This window comes from Equus asinus, chromosome 22 (genome assembly GCF_041296235.1).
Source record: "Equus asinus isolate D_3611 breed Donkey chromosome 22, EquAss-T2T_v2, whole genome shotgun sequence".
Lineage (NCBI taxonomy): Eukaryota > Metazoa > Chordata > Mammalia > Perissodactyla > Equidae > Equus > Equus asinus.
Genome location: NC_091811.1, coordinates 53,624,468 through 53,643,275, shown reverse-complemented (window position 1 = coordinate 53,643,275; position 18,808 = coordinate 53,624,468). Strand labels below are relative to the sequence as shown.

The 18,808-nt window shown below is 55.8% G+C and overlaps 2 protein-coding genes and 1 pseudogene across 2 annotated transcripts; 2 read left to right on the top strand and 1 right to left on the bottom strand.

Moving 5' to 3' along the window:
* Nucleotides 1–1,626: 1,626 nt before the first annotated feature.
* LOC106835268 (keratin, type II cuticular Hb6-like) lies at nt 1,627–7,475 on the bottom strand. Its single transcript, XM_014847487.3, has 9 exons — nt 6,998–7,475; nt 6,035–6,243; nt 5,303–5,363; nt 4,805–4,900; nt 4,426–4,590; nt 4,035–4,160; nt 3,566–3,786; nt 2,695–2,726; nt 1,627–2,139 (listed from the first exon to the last, which is right to left on the bottom strand). Exons 1-9 carry the CDS (start codon nt 7,424–7,426, stop codon nt 2,027–2,029), a joined length of 1,452 nt encoding a protein of 483 aa, XP_014702973.2. The 5' UTR covers nt 7,427–7,475; the 3' UTR covers nt 1,627–2,026.
* A 3,952-nt stretch (nt 7,476–11,427) lies between these two features.
* LOC106835313 (uncharacterized) lies at nt 11,428–16,678 on the top strand. The gene is made up of 6 exons (XM_070494196.1): nt 11,428–11,531; nt 11,625–12,052; nt 13,655–13,812; nt 15,348–15,443; nt 15,949–16,113; nt 16,279–16,678. The coding sequence occupies exons 1-6, from the start codon at nt 11,428–11,430 to the stop codon at nt 16,552–16,554; spliced, it is 1,227 nt and encodes a 408-aa protein (XP_070350297.1). The 3' UTR covers nt 16,555–16,678.
* A 95-nt stretch (nt 16,679–16,773) lies between these two features.
* LOC139039731 (keratin, type II cuticular Hb1-like) lies at nt 16,774–18,573 on the top strand (annotated as a pseudogene).
* The last annotated feature ends 235 nt before the right edge of the window (nt 18,574–18,808 follow it).

Here is an 18,808-nt window from a genome sequence, read left to right as displayed (position 1 = left end):
TACCCTTTTAGTTCTCCAAACATATAACAGTTTCTGTGAAGTCTTCTTCTGCTCAGTCCAACATCTGGGCCATCTTGGGGTCCATTCTTCTTGATTTCTCTTTCATACGTTCCCTTTATTTGTTTCTCTGTGCTACACCCGAGGAAATCTCTTCAGATTTATCTGTCAACTTACTCTCTCTTTAATTGGGCCTAATGTGTTGTTTCACCATCTGTTGGGGTTTTCATATAATTGTTATAGTTTACATTTCTGGAAATTCTATTTGATTCTTTTTCAGGTCAGTCTATTATTTTTAAAAAGCTCTTATTCCTAGGTTATGTATTAGCATTCTTTTATTTTTTTTTTTTTTAACATATGAAACACACCCAGTTTTTTCTGCCTCTGATTAATTCCAGTATCCTCAGTCTTCACAGGGAGGGTTCTGGAGTGGGGTGCTTCTGCTGACTCCCGCTTATGATGGCATCTTTGCTCACGTTTCATGACCTTTGTTTAATTGTGAGCTTGCATTTGTTGGGACTCTCTCGGAGAATTCCCAGAAGCCTGAGTTTTCATGGCATTCCTCTAGAGAGGATTTGCATTTGCTTTTGCCAGATTTAGGGGGGAAACATCAATCTGGGCTCATTTGAAACTATGTTCTCACCTTGGGTGTTGTAGGTTTTTACCACAGAAAAAAATATGGACTCCAAGCCAAACCTATGTGAGGGCAAACTTGTAGTTCAGAATTATCAGGGAAAACATTTTTCCCTTTACCCAAAGCCAGGGTCAAGAAGGCCCGTTTCCTTCCTCTCCCCTTGCAGAGTCTTTTCCTGCTTCCCCCGGTGCTGGAGACGGCCTCAGTTGTCTGTTAGGGACATGGCGTCCACTCTCCCTTTCAGGGGCCTACTCTTGTGCCCCATCCGTGAGCACGGTGGGCTTCCCTCCCACTCCACCAGTGACCGACAGGTGCCCCTGCCATGCCAACCTGCTGCATCCCTTCCCATCCCTCCCTGGAGTCATGCTTTCTTGTTGTTTTTGCCTCTGATGATCTCCCATACCTTCTTGCTATAGTTGATGAATTAAAACATAGTTTTTAAGTATATAATCCATAATTTTAAGCGACTTATGACAAAGGGTTTTTCAGAGTTCCTAGTCCAACATATTGCAAGAAAGAAGTTCCTGGTGGCATTTTTCAAAGAAAAAATTGACAAGGTTTGATGACTCATTGGGTGGGGAAAATAGGTTTTAAGCTGGAGATTTCAGGAAGAACTGATAGAAAGAGGGAAAGCTCAGAAATGAGTATCAGTAGAGGGGAAAATGATGAGATGTTTTGAAGGCATGTTGAATTCCAAATATCAGGGCAACATTCAAATGGAGATGCCCTTTGGGCAGCTGGGAACCTTGGAGACGAATTCATTCATTCTCATAACACTGCCCAGCACCTGCTACAAGCCTCTGCCTGACACTTCCCAGCACTGGAGAATTACCTCAGGGAGCCCTGAGCCCTCAGAGCCCCCTGCTCTATACCGCAAGCCCTGAACACACGATTGAATGGATCGCTGGCATGGCCCTAGCAGCCCCCACCATGTCGAGTGCCCTCCTGGAGATCCCACCCACCCCTCCAGGCCTGAAATAATGGACAGAAAGATTGACAACCATGGCAGGAACTATATGACTTTATTTTAAGCACAGACAGCAAGGAGGAAAAGAAGATTTGGGAAAGGAAGGGATGAGCAAGAGAAGGGGAGGGTGGGGGGCGGAGGGGCTGTCCTCCTCATGGGCTCAGGCAGCCCAGAATCCTCAGACAGAACAGATCCACGTGTCACTCCTCCCAACAGCCTTTCTCAGCCGGAGAAGGCAGGAGTCAAGGAGGGGACTCCCACGCAACGAGAAACAAGAAGCGGACAGCAGGGAAGATGGGTCCACATGAGATCAAGCTATCGCACCCGCCACCAGGCTGCACATGGTCAGGTTGGGCAGAAGGGCCAGCTGGGATCCTCGGGAAGGTGAGAGGGCTGGGGGCTCGGGTGCTCCTCCAAGCCCTGCCAACTTAACACTTCTTATAGCTGCTGCCACAGATTCCCACTCCGCGGGACTTGATGGTGCAGGTACGGGTGGTTGAGAGGTCCCCACATACGACTCCGCCCTGGGAGTTGCTCACACCTGCCCAGGGACAATAATGAGAAGTCAGAACCCTCGGTGGGGGTGGGGAGCTGGTCCCAAACAGCCCCCACCTCCAATCAGAACTCCCTCCCTACCAGCCTAGAGCACCCAGGTGGACGGCTCCTGCTCAGCCACATCTCCGGGGACAAAGACAATGGGAGCTTCCCCGTGGTCTGTCCTCGGGACTTCCATTCTCACTGGAAGGGAGTCCATCTTGTAGTCCATCTCAACCCCTTCTTAATCTACTCTTTTGTAACTGATTTCAGGAAGACCTCCCTGGGGACACTGAGCTGATAAAATACCTGTTTAATCCAGAAAAGTGTTGGACACTTTTCTGGAACATGGACCAGCGTGTTTGAATAGGGAGAAAATAAGACTGGCACCCTGACAGGCCTGGAGTGAGGAATTGTTCCACTCAGGACCTGTCAACCCTCTGTAACTGTGTGGCTGGAAATGAATGGGACCCCCACGCCCTGGGTCTGTCCACCCTCAGAGCTAAGATGTTCTTCCCGCTGTCTAACCTCAGTGTCTCCCTTACGGGCCAGAATTACTCACAGATATTCACAGAGCTGATGCCATCACACAGCCTGATGAGGGAGAGAAAAGGTCAGCATTAGGACTGGGCAGGAGTTCCTGGCAATGATCCCAGGAGTCATGTGGTCACCAGCTCTGAACCCGGTCACCCAAGGAATCACCCAAGTCCCCCCCCAGAAGGTCCGAGGAGAAGGTCTGAGGTCTAGCATCCCCAGTAGCTCAGCATCTCCCCAACTCTATCCCAAAAGAGCACAAGGGGCGGGCTCTCCCAGAATCTGTCTGGGAAGTGAGACCTGCCAAAACGCAGCGAGACGCAGAGATCTCTTCACCTGCCCCCAGGAATTCAACTCCAGCCCACCTGCCCCGCCCCATAGACTGGCTACGTGACCTGGAACAATGCAGTCTCCCTGGGCCTCAGGTTGTCCATCTCCCTAATAGAAATATGTCTTTCTTTCTATCTTCCCCTTCTGCTTGAGGTCCCCTTCTATCCTCGCCCCTAACAAGTGGTGTTCTGCAACCAGCTCACAGAGCCTCTTTTGCACATTTCTGGCCAATTCTTCATGAAGTCAGAGTGGTAGCTTGAAATCAGCCATGATGGAAGTATTTACACCACTGGAATCAGCAAATACTATGAATCAGAGGGGGTTTTTTTCCCCCTCAGACATCCAGCAAACCATCGTCCCTAATTAAATCATACAAGAAGACTATTGGAAATCAAGCAGTGGACCTCAATGAAGACTATTCTTTTTAGCCTCTCCCCATGGCAAGGAGGAACCCCGAAAGGGTTCCAAGATGGGAGCAGAAGAAATGGGGGCTGGGAAAGTATTGGGGCAAATAAACGGGTCAGGTCTGCAGGTGAGGCTCTGAGCCCAATCGTGCTGGCTGCACCCACCTCTGCTCCTCGCCCTCCAGCAGGCGCCTATAGGTGGCGATCTCGATGTCCAGGCCCAGCTTAGAGCTCAACACCTCCTGGTACTCCCTGAGCAGGCGGGCCATGTCCTGCTTGGCCTTCTGCAGGGCTTCCTCCAGCCCGGCCAGCTTGCGGCGGGCGTCAGTGAGGGCCACCTCGCCCTGCTGCTCAGCCTGGCTCACGGCCGCCTCCAGCTTGGAGTTCTGGGGACCCAGAAGAGAACAGGGTGGGTTGTGGTCCCTGGGTCTCTCTGTCCATTTCCTGCATGTGTCCAGGCCTCCCGCCCAGCTGGGAACACCCCAGGCACAGTCCTCCCGCCCTATCCCCTGGGTCTCCCTGAGTGACTACAACCAGGGACCCTACTCATGCACATGGGCTGGGGGATGAATGGTGAGATCCACACGGGGCACACACTGCCTGTGGGACCCGGGTAGCCCCAAACAACCATTACCTGGCTCTTGGCATTATTGATCTCGGCGGTCAGCCTCTGGATCACGCGGTTCAGCTCGTTGATCTCCTCCTTGGTGCGGCGCAGGGTCTCCCCGTGCCGGACCACCGTGGCCTTTATCTCCTCGTACTGGGGGGAGGCAGAGAGACTCCTTGAGGCTTAGGATGGGACATCCCACCATTCAGGACAGCAGAGATGATAGTGCAGGTTGTACAGTGCTCAACCTGTGCAACCAAACATGGCAGCCCTGCCCTACCACCCCAACCTGAGCCCTCTCTGCGCTTTTACTATCATCTCAAAGATCAGAATCCCCAGACAAAAGAAGCCTTTTCTAATATACACCTCACATTCCTCCCACTGCCATGTGTGGAGGCAGTTGTCCTGTGCCACTTACCTTGCCGCGGTACCAGGACTCAGCCTCAGCCCGGCTACGGCTGGCAATGTCATCATAGTGAGCCTTGATCTCAGCCAGGATGCTGTCCATGTTGAGGTCCCGGCTGTTGTCCATCTTGACGATGACCGAGGTATCTGAGATGTGGGCTTGGAGGACGCGGATCTCCTGGGGGACCAACAGCCATTCACATCACATATACCATCCCGAGCCAAGGAGAACAGAGCTCACATCCTTCCTTTACACCCATGCACACACACACGTGGAGCCACCATTTCCAAAGCCCTCAGGCCTGCAGACCCCTCTGTCTGTTTGCTCTGGACACAGGCTGGCCTGGGACAGAGAGAGGAGGGTGACCAACGCCCTCCCTGCTGATGCTCACCTCCTCATACAGGGACTTCAGGAAGCTGATCTCCTCCACCAGGCTGTGGGCATTGGCCTCTAGGTCTCCCTTGCGCACGTAGACACCGTTCACCTCCTGGAGACACAGACACACAGGCAGTCCCCAGATGCTGTAGAGGTTTTCCAGGGGACTCCACCTCCCCCAGTCCCACCCTGGAGGAATCCCCAATCCCACTGCCAGCCCGGCAAAGCCAGTCACGGGCACAGACCCAGAAGTTGAGGGTCAGGGAGCTAAGCTCTCCCTCCCACAGTAGCAAAATGCAGCATGTGACTTTGGAAAGTTCCTCCACCTCTCTGGGCCTCTCTGTAAAGGCAGATCCAGAGAATTCCTGCCCTATGGACCTCCCAGGGTGTGAGGAGGAAAATGCCCTTCCATCGGGGGAATCAAGTATGAGCTGATGAACTGACAGAGGGAGGACCGCATGCCCCTGGGGCTGCCAGAGTCCCAGGCTGCTGGCCCACAGGCAGACTGACTCACCTGCTTGATTCTGACAAACTCATTCTCTGCCGTGGTCCTCAGGGTGACCTCCTCTTCATACCTCCACAAAAGAAAGGGATTTGGGAAATTATTCGGAGGTCTGGCTAGTAATGGAAGGGAGGAAAGACCACCCCAACCTGACCTGTCATGTTCCTCCCCCGGGATGTCTGAAATATCCCTGTCATCCATGTCCCTCCCCCCAGCTCTGAAACACCTGGCTCACCCATATCCTCAGTAGTACATTTCTCTAACTTATATAAACATTGCTCATTTTAAAGATCTGGGTTTTGCTATTCATCTAATATAATAAGCTGACTGCCCGGGCTTAGATCTGGGAAGGCAGGTGGAATTGGCAACAGGAACCAGCGGGTGGGAACAGTGGGGCAGAGGTGGTGTCATTTCTTTGTACCCCTGGTACCTAGCACAATAATGGAATATAGTAAGTGCTCAGACCAGGTTTATGGGATGGATGGAAGGATGGATGGATGGATGGATGAATAGGGATGGTCATCCTGAAAAGTTCATAATGCCATGGGGAAGGGCTCATAGCTGCTGTTTTAGCTTCTCTTCTCTTCATGTGTCTTCCCGTCACTGCCTTTGAAGCTGATAAAAGCACAGAGCCGGTTCATGAAGAAAGAAGTTTCTAAAGCAAGCGCGTTCAGTGGCCCCCCGCCCCGTTGTCGTATCGTGTATCCCCTTCCAAGAGATGACGCCCAGCCCCACCACACTCACTTCTTCTTGTAGCCCTCCAGCACCTCCTGCACGTGGTTGAGCTCCGAGGCCAACCTCCCGCTGTCGGCCTCCACGCGCTCGGCCTCCCGCCGCAGCGTCTCGATGTAGCCACTGAACAGCGGCTCCAGGTTGCTGTCGCAGCACTTGCGGTTCTGGTAGAACTGCCACTTGGTCTGCAGCAGCTTGTTCTGCTGCTCCAGGAAGCGCACCTGAGGCCCCAAAGAACAGCCATCCATTTGCCCATAATTCTGGCATCCTGGAGGACCCATCCCCCCCCCAGCTTCCACGTCAGCCTTTCCCTCCCCTCCCGCCCCCCCACACACCAGGGCCTCTCTCTATCATTTGAAATGGTTGCAAGTATTAGTCCAAGTTTCCCATGATCTTGGAGATGTCCAAGTGGAGACATCCTTTCTCATACCCGGGGTCACCATGCCAGGGATCAAAATCCCCTCCCAAATCACAGAGATTTCCCCTAGGACACCTTCTCTGGCTAACTCTCCTGTTGACCCACACCTGTTGGGAGGGAGCATTGCCCAGGAGGCCTCAGCTGGTCCCATGTTCACTATGAGTGTGTGTCTATGTGTGTGTGTCTGTGTGTGAGATCGGGCTGGGAGTTCCAGGCAGCAGGATCATCCCAAAGGATGACCCTGTGGTCCTGCTCCTATCTCTTATGTGTATTTCTTATGCATCTTGTGTACATGTATGGCCTCCTCTCTCTGACAGGCAGTTCTAAGTCTTGTCCTTGTCTCTCTTTGGGGACCCTGTCAATCTGGACAGAGGTTGTGTTTAATAACAGTTGTATCGAACCAGGAATCCCTGCCCTGTTATCTCTCCGTGTCTGTGGCCTGGATGTGTGTCCATCTCTCCATCAGACTGGGAGCTCACCTGGACCCCATCCTCCTGCCTCAGCCTGAGTCCTGAGCATGGGTGGGACTCAGGAAGCGTGTGATCAAGGACACCCACCTTGTCGATGAAGGCAGCAAACTTGTTGTTGAGGCTCTTGATCTGCTCCTTCTCCTTTTGCTTCACACCCTGCGCGTTGGGGTCCATCTCCAGGTTGAGGGGCACCAGGAGGCTCTCATTGACCGACACAGTGGTGATGCTGGGTGCGCTAAGTCCACACAGGCCACCAGAGCGGTATCCGAAGCTGCGGCCGCTCGAGCCAGCCCGGACGCCCCCACAGACGCTGCGGCTGCCAAAGCCGCTGGCAAGGCCGCGGTAGCAGGAGATGCCGCGGTAGGGGGCGGCGGTGATGCAGCAGCGGCCAGGTCGGGGCCCACAGGCCGAGGAGCAGCTGAAGGTGCGGCCAGAGCTGTATCCTTGAGTGGCCACACAGGAGCTGGACGTGCGGACTCCACTGCAGGAGCTAAAGCGAGCTGATCCACAGGTCATGGTGGCTGTAGGCTGGAGGAGACGAAGGCAGAGGAAGAAGCGGCGGATGCTGTCCTCTCCCCCGCTGCCTGCCCCTTTTATACACCCGGACACCTGGGTCTGCCCGCCTCCCCGTGTGGAGCGGCCGCGTTGTCACCTTTATGGGCTTGGGGAACTTCCCAGTCATTTCTCCTCTCTCCTTGGGTAACATCAGCAAGATGGAGTTTTGGAAAATCCTACACTCAGGCAACACTGAAGCCTCAGCAGCATTTCTTCCACAGCGGAGGGCCCGAGGGCGCCCGAGGGTGAGTCAGGCGAGGCCCGTGCACTCTGCACTTGCTGAGATGATGAAGGTGGGGACGGGAAGCCGGGTTGGGACAAGTTCGTTCAGGTGGTGAGCTAGAATCATAACCTCCGTCTTTCAGTTGGGGCCACAAGATGCGCTGAGAGCAGGGACAAAGGACGGACCATCTTAGGGGTGAGGGAGGGGGCAGCTTTGAGAGGAAGAGCCTTCCAAGGGCCCCGCAGGCAAGGCCGCAGGGACCCACACTTCAGGGCAACCTAGAACCCTTGGCCTTGGGCACGGGCCGAGGGAAAGTGCATCTACACTCACTAAAGCACGGAAATGGCTCCCACACCACCGACACATTATTTGTTCACCCACTTCATGCAGCAGGACCCAGGAGCTTGGTGGCTGTGTGTCACCAGTGTTGGGGGAGGGTTCCAAACATCTGGATTCCTAAAATCCCCAGCCAGCCCATCCACCTCCATCCCTTCCCATGAGCCTGCACGATCCCTCAGCCCCACCCAACACAGAGTCTCTCTCAGCGAGACCATCAGCACAGGGCCACACTCTCCACACAGCCTCTATCAAAGGGCTCCCTGTCGCCTGGGACCCTTTCAGAGGGTCTTCTCCCACAAGGTCTGACCCTGGAGTGAGCAGTGGAACTGGGGGTCCCAGCCAGAGAGCATCCGTGTGAGGAGACCACAGCTCCCAGGCCAGGAACAGCGGGCTGGCCCAGGATGGGAGGTGGAAGGGGGGAGCCGGGGGATGGTTACCAGAGCAGGTACCGGGGGTGCCCAGTGAGCAACAGAGGGGAAATAACAACAACGACAACAGTAATAATAGCAGCTGGTATTTATTGAGCACCGACTATGCACCAGGCCTTGTACTAGTGCTTTACACACACACCTCACTACCCTCACCTCGTCCCTGGAAAAGTGTGGTATCTTCATTCTAGATACAAAGGAAACTGAGGCTCAGACATGTTATGTAATTTTTGCCCAGATGGTAAGTGGCGGAGCCCAGGCTTGAACCCCAGCGGTGTCTGATCCCAGAAGCACTTTTGACCACTATCCAACGGAGAAGGAAGCACATTGAAAGGGGCACGTTGATGTTCAAGACGTTTCATAATGATGCCTTGGGTTACCAAAGGAGACACACACACAGACACACTTTCACACACACACCCTATGTACTATGCCCATGTCCCATTTGCTCACACGCCTCTGAGCATGGCCGTCTCCACATCAAGCTCCTCCAGGCTCAGCTTGACATTCTAAGCCACTCCGCCCATCCACCAGATCCACCACCCACCCTCAGCCTGCCTCCTTTCCCCTGCCCTCATCTATCCCCTATTTTTCAGCCAAACTGGACCGCCCACTGTTCCTCTCGCATCCTGCGACCTCCCTTCCTTTGTGTCTTTGTCTGAATCCTCCTCCCCTCTCCCATCTCAGCACAGCTAATTCTCCACCTTTCTTCAGGCCCAGCCAACCTGCCATCTCCTCCAAGGACCCTGCCCTGACCTCTGGCCCCAAGCCCCTGGAGTGGCGGCTCACTCTCCTGCCAACTGCCCATGGCACGCGGCATTCCTCCCTGGCGCCAGGCCCCCTGCGGCTCTGTAGCAAGGCCCTCAGTGTGGAGCCTGCCCGGCCTGGGCTGCAGGCTCCTCCTTCACACTCTGAGCCCGGTTCCAGCTCGGCGCTCAGCATGTGTCTGCTCCCTGCCTTGAACTGACTCCTGGGGCCCACAGAGGGATTAAAGACGTGACAACCAAGACAGAGCATTAGCTTTTCATCAATAGACCGGTGGATTGGGGATTAAAAGGGCAAGGGAGTGAGTTCTAGAAGATCTGGTGGAGAATGGAGCAGCCCCCCCTCCTCCCCAGCACTCACGCCTACCAACCCTCTCCACGGGGAAGGCTGTGCGTGACTGTGCCTGAACTCCCTCACGCTTCAGCCCGTTAATCCCCACTGGGTCCCAAGAATAATGAAGGGGACCCAGGGCACATAGTCCCCTGGGGCTGGGCCAGCGCTTAGTACTGACAATCTGGAGGACCACCTTGCTCTAGCTGCCAAACCTTTCAATTCCATCCCCTTCAGGCTGTGACCTTAGCAGGCACAACTCAGCCTGCAGCCTTCCAGTCTCTGGATTTTAACTGCACTTAATTATCTGTGTAAACAAAGGCTGATTATCAACCTCCTCACTGAGTGTGATAGCACAGAAAGTCTGCTCCACCCGCCCACCAAAATCCAGAAAGGTCCAAGCAAGCATCATGTAAGTGCCTCCATGAGTCTAATTTAAGGTCTCCACACTTCACGGTAAGTCCATTTCCTCTGTGAGGGAGACACCAAGGAAAGACTTCTCCAATACTATATTCCTGGAGAAAATTGCATAGCCCCAAAGCCATTAGTCACACAGCTGGCAACCCCAGTTGGAGCTGGAAGTGGACGCACGAGACACTGTAGAGCTGGGCTCCGACTTCCACAGAGGCTGACACGAAGGATGGGCTGAGTCTCCTGCAAAAGCAAGGCTGGACCCCAGGGACTCCGGCCCACGAGAGTGTGGGAAAGATGGCAAAGGGGGCAGTGGGGCGCTCCCTGGAAAGGGGATGCCAGCCAGGCACAGTTGGCCGTGGTGACCGCTGGGGCTCCAGGATTTAATTACCCTCTGCACGACAACAACTCATATTTAAAAGCAAAGGAAGCTGAGGGTGATTTGCAGGTTTCTCTTTAATGCTGGCTGCTGAGTTCACACTCTGGTTTCCTCCGCCCAAGAACTGGATGCATAATTAACTTTTCTGATGATGCGATATGGCCTTCCAGAGCCAGTGGCCATGACCAAGCAACAACTGAGGATAAGACTTTGGATCAGGCCAATTTCTCTAAGAACCCAAAGCCTGGCAGTCTGGGCTCCTGCCTGGGAGAAGAACTCCACCCTCACTCAGCCCACCCCCAAGACTCAGACCCTGGTGGGGAGCGAGGAGTACCATGGGGGAGGGCTGGGAGCTTCCCTTCAGATTCTGACTCTGCCCCTGGGTGGAGCCTTCTCTGCTTGACCTAAAACAAGTCCCTGGACCACTCTGAGTTGCCCCTTCCTAATCAGGCAAATGGGCACAATAATGCTGACCTTAGAGGATGCCCTGGGCATTAGATGAGACCATACGGTAGTTATAAAGCCCTGCACACCGTAGGCACTCCATAAATGCAGCTCCCTTCCCCTCCCCGCAAGCAGAGTGGAGAGGGGTATGGGACGCAATCAATCACTGCCGGAGGAGAGAGGACACCACACTCCCTAGGAGAGGAGCTCTGAGCCGAGTTCTGAGAAAGAGGGAAGGAAAGTTTTTGCTCAAAGGGAGACAGGATGAATGGCAAATTAATAATAGAATAAATAGAACAAGCAAACAAATAAACAAACATTTACGGTTCCTATTAAGTGCTAGGTGGGGCCCTAAACGCTTTCCGTGCATTATCTCATTAGGTGCTTAACAACTCTCAGACGGGCACTGTTCCTATACCTATTTTCCACATGAGGAAACTGAGGCTCAGAGAGGTGGTTCCCCTGTCCAAGGTCACGAGAACAATCTGCAGGAGTGACTTCAGAGACCCCTCTGCTACACACACACACACTTGCCCCCCCGCACCGGGCGGAGATGCCCAGATAACCAAGACCAAGGCTGCCGCGCTGGCACCGATGGGGGGCGCGGGGTGCCCGGCTGCGCAGCCTGGGGTCGGGGCCCACGATGCAGCGCCACCCTGGCCGAGGCCGCGGAGGGGCGTGGGGGGAGCGCAGGGTGTCGCAGCGCACAGCCCGCGGAGCTGACCGGCGCTTCCCGGCCCATAAAGCGCGGGCGGGAGGCAACGCCGTTTTATGGAGGCGGCCGGGCCGCTTGGAATCCCGGCTGCCCGAGGCGCGAGGGCCGACCCCACGCTCGTAAAGCCGCCGGCCGCGCGCTCCCTGCCCGGCCCGCGGGCCGCGATATAAGGCGCCGCGCGGGCTCGGGGTCCAGCGCCCGCCCCGTCCCGCCGCCGCGCCTTGTCCTGCCGCTCAGCCCGCCTCGGCGCCCCCTGCGCGCCCCGGCCTGGCCGCGGCTGCATCAGGGCCGCCCCCTACCGCGGCGTCTCCTGCTACCGCGGCCCCGCTGCGTCTGCGGGGGCTTCCGGGCCGGCTCCTGAGGCCGCAGCTTCGGATACCGCTCCGGCGAAGTGCGCGCACCCAGCTCTCCCTGCATCACCACCGTGTCGGTCAACGAGAGCCTCCTGGCGCCCCTCAACCTGGAGATCGACCCCAACGCGCAGAGCGTGAAGCACGAGGAGAAGGAGCAGATCAAGTGCCTCAACAACAGGTTCGCTGCCTTCATCGACAAGGTGGGTGTCCTTGATTACGCCTTTCCTGAACCTTCCCTTCCTGGGCTATGCACTGAAGAGGTAGTCAGGGGCTGGAGGGATGTGGTCCAGGTGAGCTCCCAGTCTGATGGAAGAGATGGACACACATCCAGGACAGACAGACACAGAGATGAGTATAGGGCAGGGGCTCCTGGTCTGATAGCACTGTTGTTATACGCAACCTCTGTCCAGACAGGCAGGGTCCCTACAGACAAGATGAGTGTCCTTGATCACACCCTTCCTGAACCTGTAAGTCTTGGAAGGACCTGGGAATTCACAGCTCAGACTCCAGAAGTGGGGACTAGGGACGGCTGATATTTGATGTGACAATTTTAGGTGGTACATCAAAGCATTAAATAACATCATAACACCTGATAAGACAGTTAAGATTCAATGGAGAAAATCTCATTGGGTGCTAATATGTCTTTACCATCCCTCTGACGCTTGCTGTGCTCCCACTTTGAATAAAGAGAGCAAGCCTGAGGTTCAGAGCTGTCTGGGGCCACAGTTTCAGCCAGAATTTCATGTCGTATGCTTTCCTTTTACGTCTGCCTGTGATACTGGTTTTACAACCGTGGTGGTCATATAAAGTTACCCCTTCAACTCCATTCAAGTGTAAATGTCAAGCGAATCCATTTACAGGTTAATCAGGAGCACAGTGGCACCAGGAGATGGCACGGTCCTGAAGTCTGCCCAGGAAGTGTTCATATTTGAGGTCGCTGCCAGCAGCCCAGCCCTCTGAGTGTACACAGCAGAGAGGAGTCAGGGATAGAGGGCCAGGGCCTGCCCAAGGGCCCACCGAGAGTGGGCAGCAGCAGGACAGCGAGCCCAGGCTCTGTCCATCTCTGCAGCCCCCTGGGCCCCTCCAGGGTGAATGACTTCCAGTGAGGGCTTGCACGCCGCGCTCCCCCGCAAGCCACACCCTCCCTATTTTCCAAAACCTTCCCCCATTCACATTCCCTGCCTGGCCTGCAGGGACACGTGAGTGTCCAACATAGGACTTTGGGCCACCTGGGACCACACCCCTGTCCCTGTGCCTCCTCAGGCCCCAGCCATCCTGCTCGGTGAGAGCCTGCCCTCTCCGCCCTCTCCAGCCAGGTAGCCTTCCCACCTTGACCATCCATCCAAGCCCCAGGCTGGCCCCTGAGGACAGAGATAATGAAGCCCCAGGCCCTGCCCCTGGGGAGCTCACAGCGAAAGGCTTTCATCCTACTCTATCCCTCCCAATCCTCCTCTAACTTCCTTTCCTCCAAGAAGCCTTCCCTGATTGCCGCTACCCTCCACCCATACCTGCCGCCCCCACCCCAGCCCAACAGGAACCCAGCGCAGCCTATGCCCCTCAGCTTTTCCTCATCCCATCCAGGCCCACCAGGACAGACCCTCACTCAGGCCAGAACAAGCAATCACGACACAAGGATTCCGCCAATGGCTCCTCAGACCAGGAAAGCTCGGCAGGGGCTGTGCCAGCCACCCCCTGTCCTGTACGCTGCACCACCGCAGGTCCTGTCCTGAGTCTGCCTTTGCCCCAAGCAGGGCTGGGGGGAGCAGCTCCTCCCACCAACTGTTCTCCCGCTACCACAGCAGGTGCGCTTCCTGGAGCAGCAGAACAAGCTGCTGGAGGTCAAGTGGAGGTTCTACCAGAAGCCGCTGTGGCCGGATGCCAAGTGCGTGGAGGCCAACAGCGGGAGGCTGACCTTGGAGCTCAACCACGTGCAGGAGGTGCTGGGGAGCTACAAGAAGAGGTGAGCACATCGGGGAGGAGCGTCTGGAGAAAGGAGATGGGATTCAGTTAAAGCAGGAGAGCTTTGGATTAGCCCACAAGAAGAACTTTCCAACAAAAAGCAGACGACAAGAAGCCTGTGGGAGAACTTTTCCTTTCTGGGATGGGAGCTTAAACATCGGAGAGAGTCTGAGCTGCTCCAGCTCCCTCATCACCATGCGTTTATTTCATTAATCCATCAAACACTTCCTGAACTTCTACTCTATGTTCCAAGTGCCGTGTTGGGCCCTGAGGTGGGGCAGGGGTGAGAAAGGACAGAGGAGGGGAAAGTGTTCCTGTCCCCAGGGACTTACGATCCAGAAGCAGAGAGGAGGCCTACAAAAATATGCAGGGCACCCACCCAGCCCCCATCAGGAATGAGAGTCCCTGAAACAGGCTGAGCAGTGGGTGACGTGGCTGGGTTTGAGCGCCCGGAGGAAATAGATGGACAAGGTCCCTCCACATCTGGATTCTGTAACCACCTCCAGAACACGCGGTTCCTGGAATGTGTTTGTCTGGGCTTCATGGCCAGCCTATGGAAGTTCTAGCCACCGACCCTTGTGCCCTTTGTCCCCAGGTATGAAGAGGAGGTGGCACTAAGGGCCACCACTGAGAATGAATTTGTGGGCCTGAAGAAAGTGAGTGACCCCAGAATCCTTGTCCCACACCTCAGAACTGAGGGCAGAAGCAGGAGGGAGCTCTCTGTAATTCAGAGAGGCTGAGGGACTCCCTCAGAGTCACACAGCACCACCTCTTCCCTATTCCTTTCCCCAAATGCCCCAGTGCTCCCTGAGCTGCCCCAGACCTCAGAGTACTCTCCTGCTTCAAGCAGGGCAGTCTTCTCCCCCATCCAGGGTAACTCCCATCTGGCCATGGGCCTCCTGCCTCCTGCCCTGTGTGTGGCAGAGAGCAGGCACTCTGTGAATGCCGGTGGATGACAGTACGCGACTGCCAGAGGCTGGCTGCATCCTCGGGCCAGCAGCAGGTGGGAAGAGCTGGCGTGAACGAGGCCGTTGTTCCTCACCTCTCGGACTTCCGTCTGCACAGGCGCCAGCATGGGGACGCTCACCAGGTCCTTCCAGCCACCTCCATATGAGGAAGGCAGGGGTTACCATGGAGAAACTGAGGCACAGAGGTCCAGGGTCTTGCCCTGAATTGCACTGAGACCTCTTCTGACCACAGATCTAGATTTCTTTCCATGAGATTCCAGAGCAGAGAGGGTGGGGCATCACTGGAATAGACCCATTTTACAGGAGATTCTAAGTTTCAGTGATAGTTCTAGATGTGGATTCCAGAGGAGTCATTCCAGTGGGAACCAGAGGAAGTGCCTGGAACCCTCAGGATCCCCCTCTGTTGCCCAAACATGCTCCTCACGGCAGAAAGGACCTCACCAATGCCATGGTACCAGGCACTGGGCTGAGCAGCTCAGAAGGGTGTCTGGGGAGTGTGCCCAGCCCAGTGAGGTGAGCTCTATGTTGTCACTCCAGTGAGACCCCTGGGCCGCCTTCTCCCCTTTAGGACGTGGACTGCGCCTACCTGCACAAATCAGACCTGGAGACCAACGCGGAGGCCCCGGTCCAGGAGATCGACTTCCTGCGGCGACTGTATGAGGAGGTAGGGGCCGCAGGGCCGTGGGGCAGCAAGGAGGGTGTGAGTCAGACACCGGAAAGGACTTGCCACCATTTCGGCTTCTGACCCTTGGGTGGGGGCAGTGCAGAGCAGAGTTCAGAGACCTGAGGAAGTTTATGTCAGAAGGTGAAAAACTGTAGCTTGATGTCTCACTGCCATGCCCCAGATGGGCTGGTGTTTCTCATTACTATGGTGACCGTTATCACAAATTGGTAAATTCTGGTCCTAGACCCAAAGGATGGAGACAGGAGGCCCCGACTGAAATCAGGCAGTGCACCTCCAGCATGAGCTCCTCTCAGCCTCGCGACTCGGGGCCTGAGGAGCACTGAGAGGTCCCAGGGCTGAGGGGGAGACTTCACCTTGGAGGGTCGGGCTTCAGACAGTGAGGCTATGGAGGAAGCAGGGCAGGGGACAGGGAAGGACCAGGAGAGGGCTGCCAGGCAGGGCTCTGGTCAAAGAAACTCCTACCCTCCAGCCACTCCCCACTCAGCAGCTCCAGATCCTCCACGCCCACATCTCAGACACCTCGGGCATCGTCAAGATGGACAACAGCCGGGAACTGAACATGGACAACATCCTGGCCAAGATCAAGGCCCAGTACGATGACATCGCCAGCGGCAGCCAGACCGAGGCCGAGTCCTGGTACCGCAGCAAGGTGAGCGGGCCCAGTGCCCCAGCAGGGAGGATGCTAAAAGGGCTTCGGCCTTTTTCCAGGTGGGATGGGCAGGCTACTCTCAGGATGGGGCAGCGGATGTGCAAGCTGTGGGGCTCAGTGGGATGTCCCATCCTGAGCCTCAGGAGCCTCTCTGCCTCCCCCCAGTGTGAGGAGATAAAGGCCACGGTGGTCTGGCACGGGGAGACCCTGCGCCGCACCAAGGAGGAGATCAACGAGCTGAACCGCGTGATCCAGAGGCTGACCGCCGAGGTCGAGAATGCCAAGTGCCAGGTACGAGAGCCTGGCCCACCCCTCAGTGCAGGAGGAGAATGGGTTAGCCTGAAGCAGGGGGATCTAAGTTGGACCTCCTGCCAGTGTGTGGGGAAAAGAACAAACATCAAATGTGAGAAAATTGGGCTCTCAAATCAGCCCTGCCACTAGCTCATGACGTGATTCGGGGTCACCCATTTCACCTCTCTGGCCCACTGTTCTAGGTCAGTGATCACACACTCAGATATCCACAGGGGGTGGTAATGAGTGAAGTAAGCTGGTCCGATCCAACTGAGGCCAGCCCTATGGAAATGCAGGCCCAGTGGGGCCGTATCCTCTGATTTTTCAACAGAAGCCAGATTCTGGATTTTTATGTTAAATTTCAAAAACTAAAGACTCTGTGCCAACATTCCCTGGGAGCACTAATTTGCAACTCATGACCCAACAAATGGGTAAAGTCCCTTCTTCTTCTGACAGTCGATGGTCAGTGGATGCCTGGCCTCTGACCCTGAATCCAGAGCAGGGAGCCTTAATAACTCTCTCCTGACCCCCAGGAACTCGAAGCTGGAGGGGGCCATGAGCCAGGCTGAGCAGCAGAGCGAGGCGGCCCTCACTGACGCCGGCTGCAGGCTGGCTGGGCTGGAGGAGGCCCTGCAGAAGGCCAAGCAGGACATGGCCTGCCTGCTCAGGGAGTACTAGGAGCTGATGATCGCCAAGCTGGGCCTGGACTCGGAGATCACCACCTACAGGCACCTGCTGGAGGGCGAGGGGCAGAGGTGAGGCCCTCAGCGGTGGGGAGGATGTCTCTTCCATCCCCCCAAACTGTGCTTAGAGCCAGGAGCATGTTTGCATATTATTTGCATCTGATTTGCATCAAGATTACTTGGAGGAGGGAATTTGCAGGTTAACAGTAGATTTCATCAGCTTTGCGCCCCCTCAACTAATTTTTGTCTCTTTGCTCTCCCCACAAGGTTGTGTGAGGGCGTTGGTGCTATAAACATCTGTAAGTGACCAGTGACCCATACTGTGGGTTCTGAAATAAGGGCTTGAGATGGGCAAACTTTTTCTTAAAGGGCAGATAGCAAATATTTTAGGCTTGTGGGCCATGCAGCCTCTGTCTCAACTCTTCAGCTCAGTCCATGTGATGTGAAAGCAGCCACAGCCATAAGCAATACTTAACAAATAGGTATCACTGGGTTCCAACAAAACTGTATTTACAAAAACAGGAGGCTGGCGTGTGCGGCCATAGTTGGAAGACTCTAAAAGGAAGGAGGGGGTGTGGCAGTGAATGATTGTAACTTAAAATTGCTATTTCTGCCTATAGGGAGGGTCTGGGCTAAGAGTTTATCAAAGATGCTTTAAGTTAAACTGCAGGAAGGAGTGCTCAGGTGTGAGGATGTTGGGGGAGCTGGGAAAGAGAAATGGAGGGGTGGAGCTCTGAGCGAGAGAAGAGGGCTCTGGGCCAGCAAGCAAGGGGCCGCATGCCACGACCTCACACGAGAACTAAGCCCTGTCTTCCACCTGCAGGTGTCAGCAGCTCCCGGGCCGGGGTCGTCTGCGGGGACCTCTGTGTATCGGGCTCCCGGCCCTGCACCGGGAACGTGGCTGTGAGCGCCGGCCTGTGCGCCCCCTGCGCGCCCGCCCGGTGCGCGCCCCCGGAACACAGCTGCGGCCGCGGCCGCCTGGTGCGGTTTGCGTAGCGCCTCCGGCTTCGTAAATACCCGGCTCCGCGAGCGAACTGTCCCCGCCTGCGGCGGCGGCCCCGGACCTCCCAGAGGCCCTGACTTGAGGCCGAAGGGCTGCGGGAACCGGCCGGCCCGACCTGACCAAACTGCGGCTTCTCTCCTTGCCTCTCCCCGCTTCGTCTCTTCGTTTCTTCCGGGGAGGCCGGGCTCCTCGGCCGCATGTCTAGCAGCTCCCCCCACCCCTAAGAGTCTAAACGACTGGTTTCCTCGCAGCCCTGGGCAAAGATCCAACCTCGCGCTGCCCTGGGGACTCAGACGCGTGTGGCTTCTAAGGGACAGCCTGACCCCAGGGACCCTCGTGGTGGACGCTGTGGCGCGGTACCTCCCCCCCCCCCCTTCTGAACCCTCTGAGGTTGCGTTGCCAAGTACGGACGACCTTCCGCTGCTGCCTGCGCTCCCCTCGTGCTGGGTCTCCACTTTCTAATAAAGGTCATGGGTCATATATAAGTCGCTGCCGTCACACGTTTGTGCTTACACATGTGGCCTTCCGGCCCAGTTTTCACCCCGGTCAGAGGCAACAGAGGAGCTGTTCTCAGCCAAAGAGGGAGAGAGAGCTGTCTGAGGCGCCCTACCCCTAGCCGGATGCTATATACATCCTGAAGGATGGGCGCCAGTCCCAAAAACCCAGACACGGAAGAGTGAGGAGCAGCTAGAAGCCACGAGAGAAGGGCAAGAGGGAG

What these genes read in the sequence shown, in the direction of transcription:
- LOC106835313 (XM_070494196.1), top strand. Translation starts at nt 11,428, where the DNA reads ATGCAGCGCCACCCTGGCCGAGGCCGCGGAGGGGCGTGGGGGGAGCGC. An exon ending in CGCTTCCCGGCCCATAAAGC is followed by an intron (nt 11,532 to 11,624) that starts GCGGGCGGGAGG and finishes ACGCTCGTAAAG; the next exon opens with CCGCCGGCCGCGCGCTCCCT. An exon ending in TCGCTGCCTTCATCGACAAG is followed by an intron (nt 12,053 to 13,654) that starts GTGGGTGTCCTT and finishes CTACCACAGCAG; the next exon opens with GTGCGCTTCCTGGAGCAGCA.
- LOC106835268 (XM_014847487.3), bottom strand. Translation starts at nt 7,426, where the DNA reads ATGACCTGTGGATCAGCTCGCTTTAGCTCCTGCAGTGGAGTCCGCACG. An exon ending in TGAAGTCCCTGTATGAGGAG is followed by an intron (nt 4,591 to 4,804) that starts GTGAGCATCAGC and finishes TTGGTCCCCCAG; the next exon opens with GAGATCCGCGTCCTCCAAGC. An exon ending in TCAATAATGCCAAGAGCCAG is followed by an intron (nt 3,787 to 4,034) that starts GTAATGGTTGTT and finishes CTGGGTCCCCAG; the next exon opens with AACTCCAAGCTGGAGGCGGC.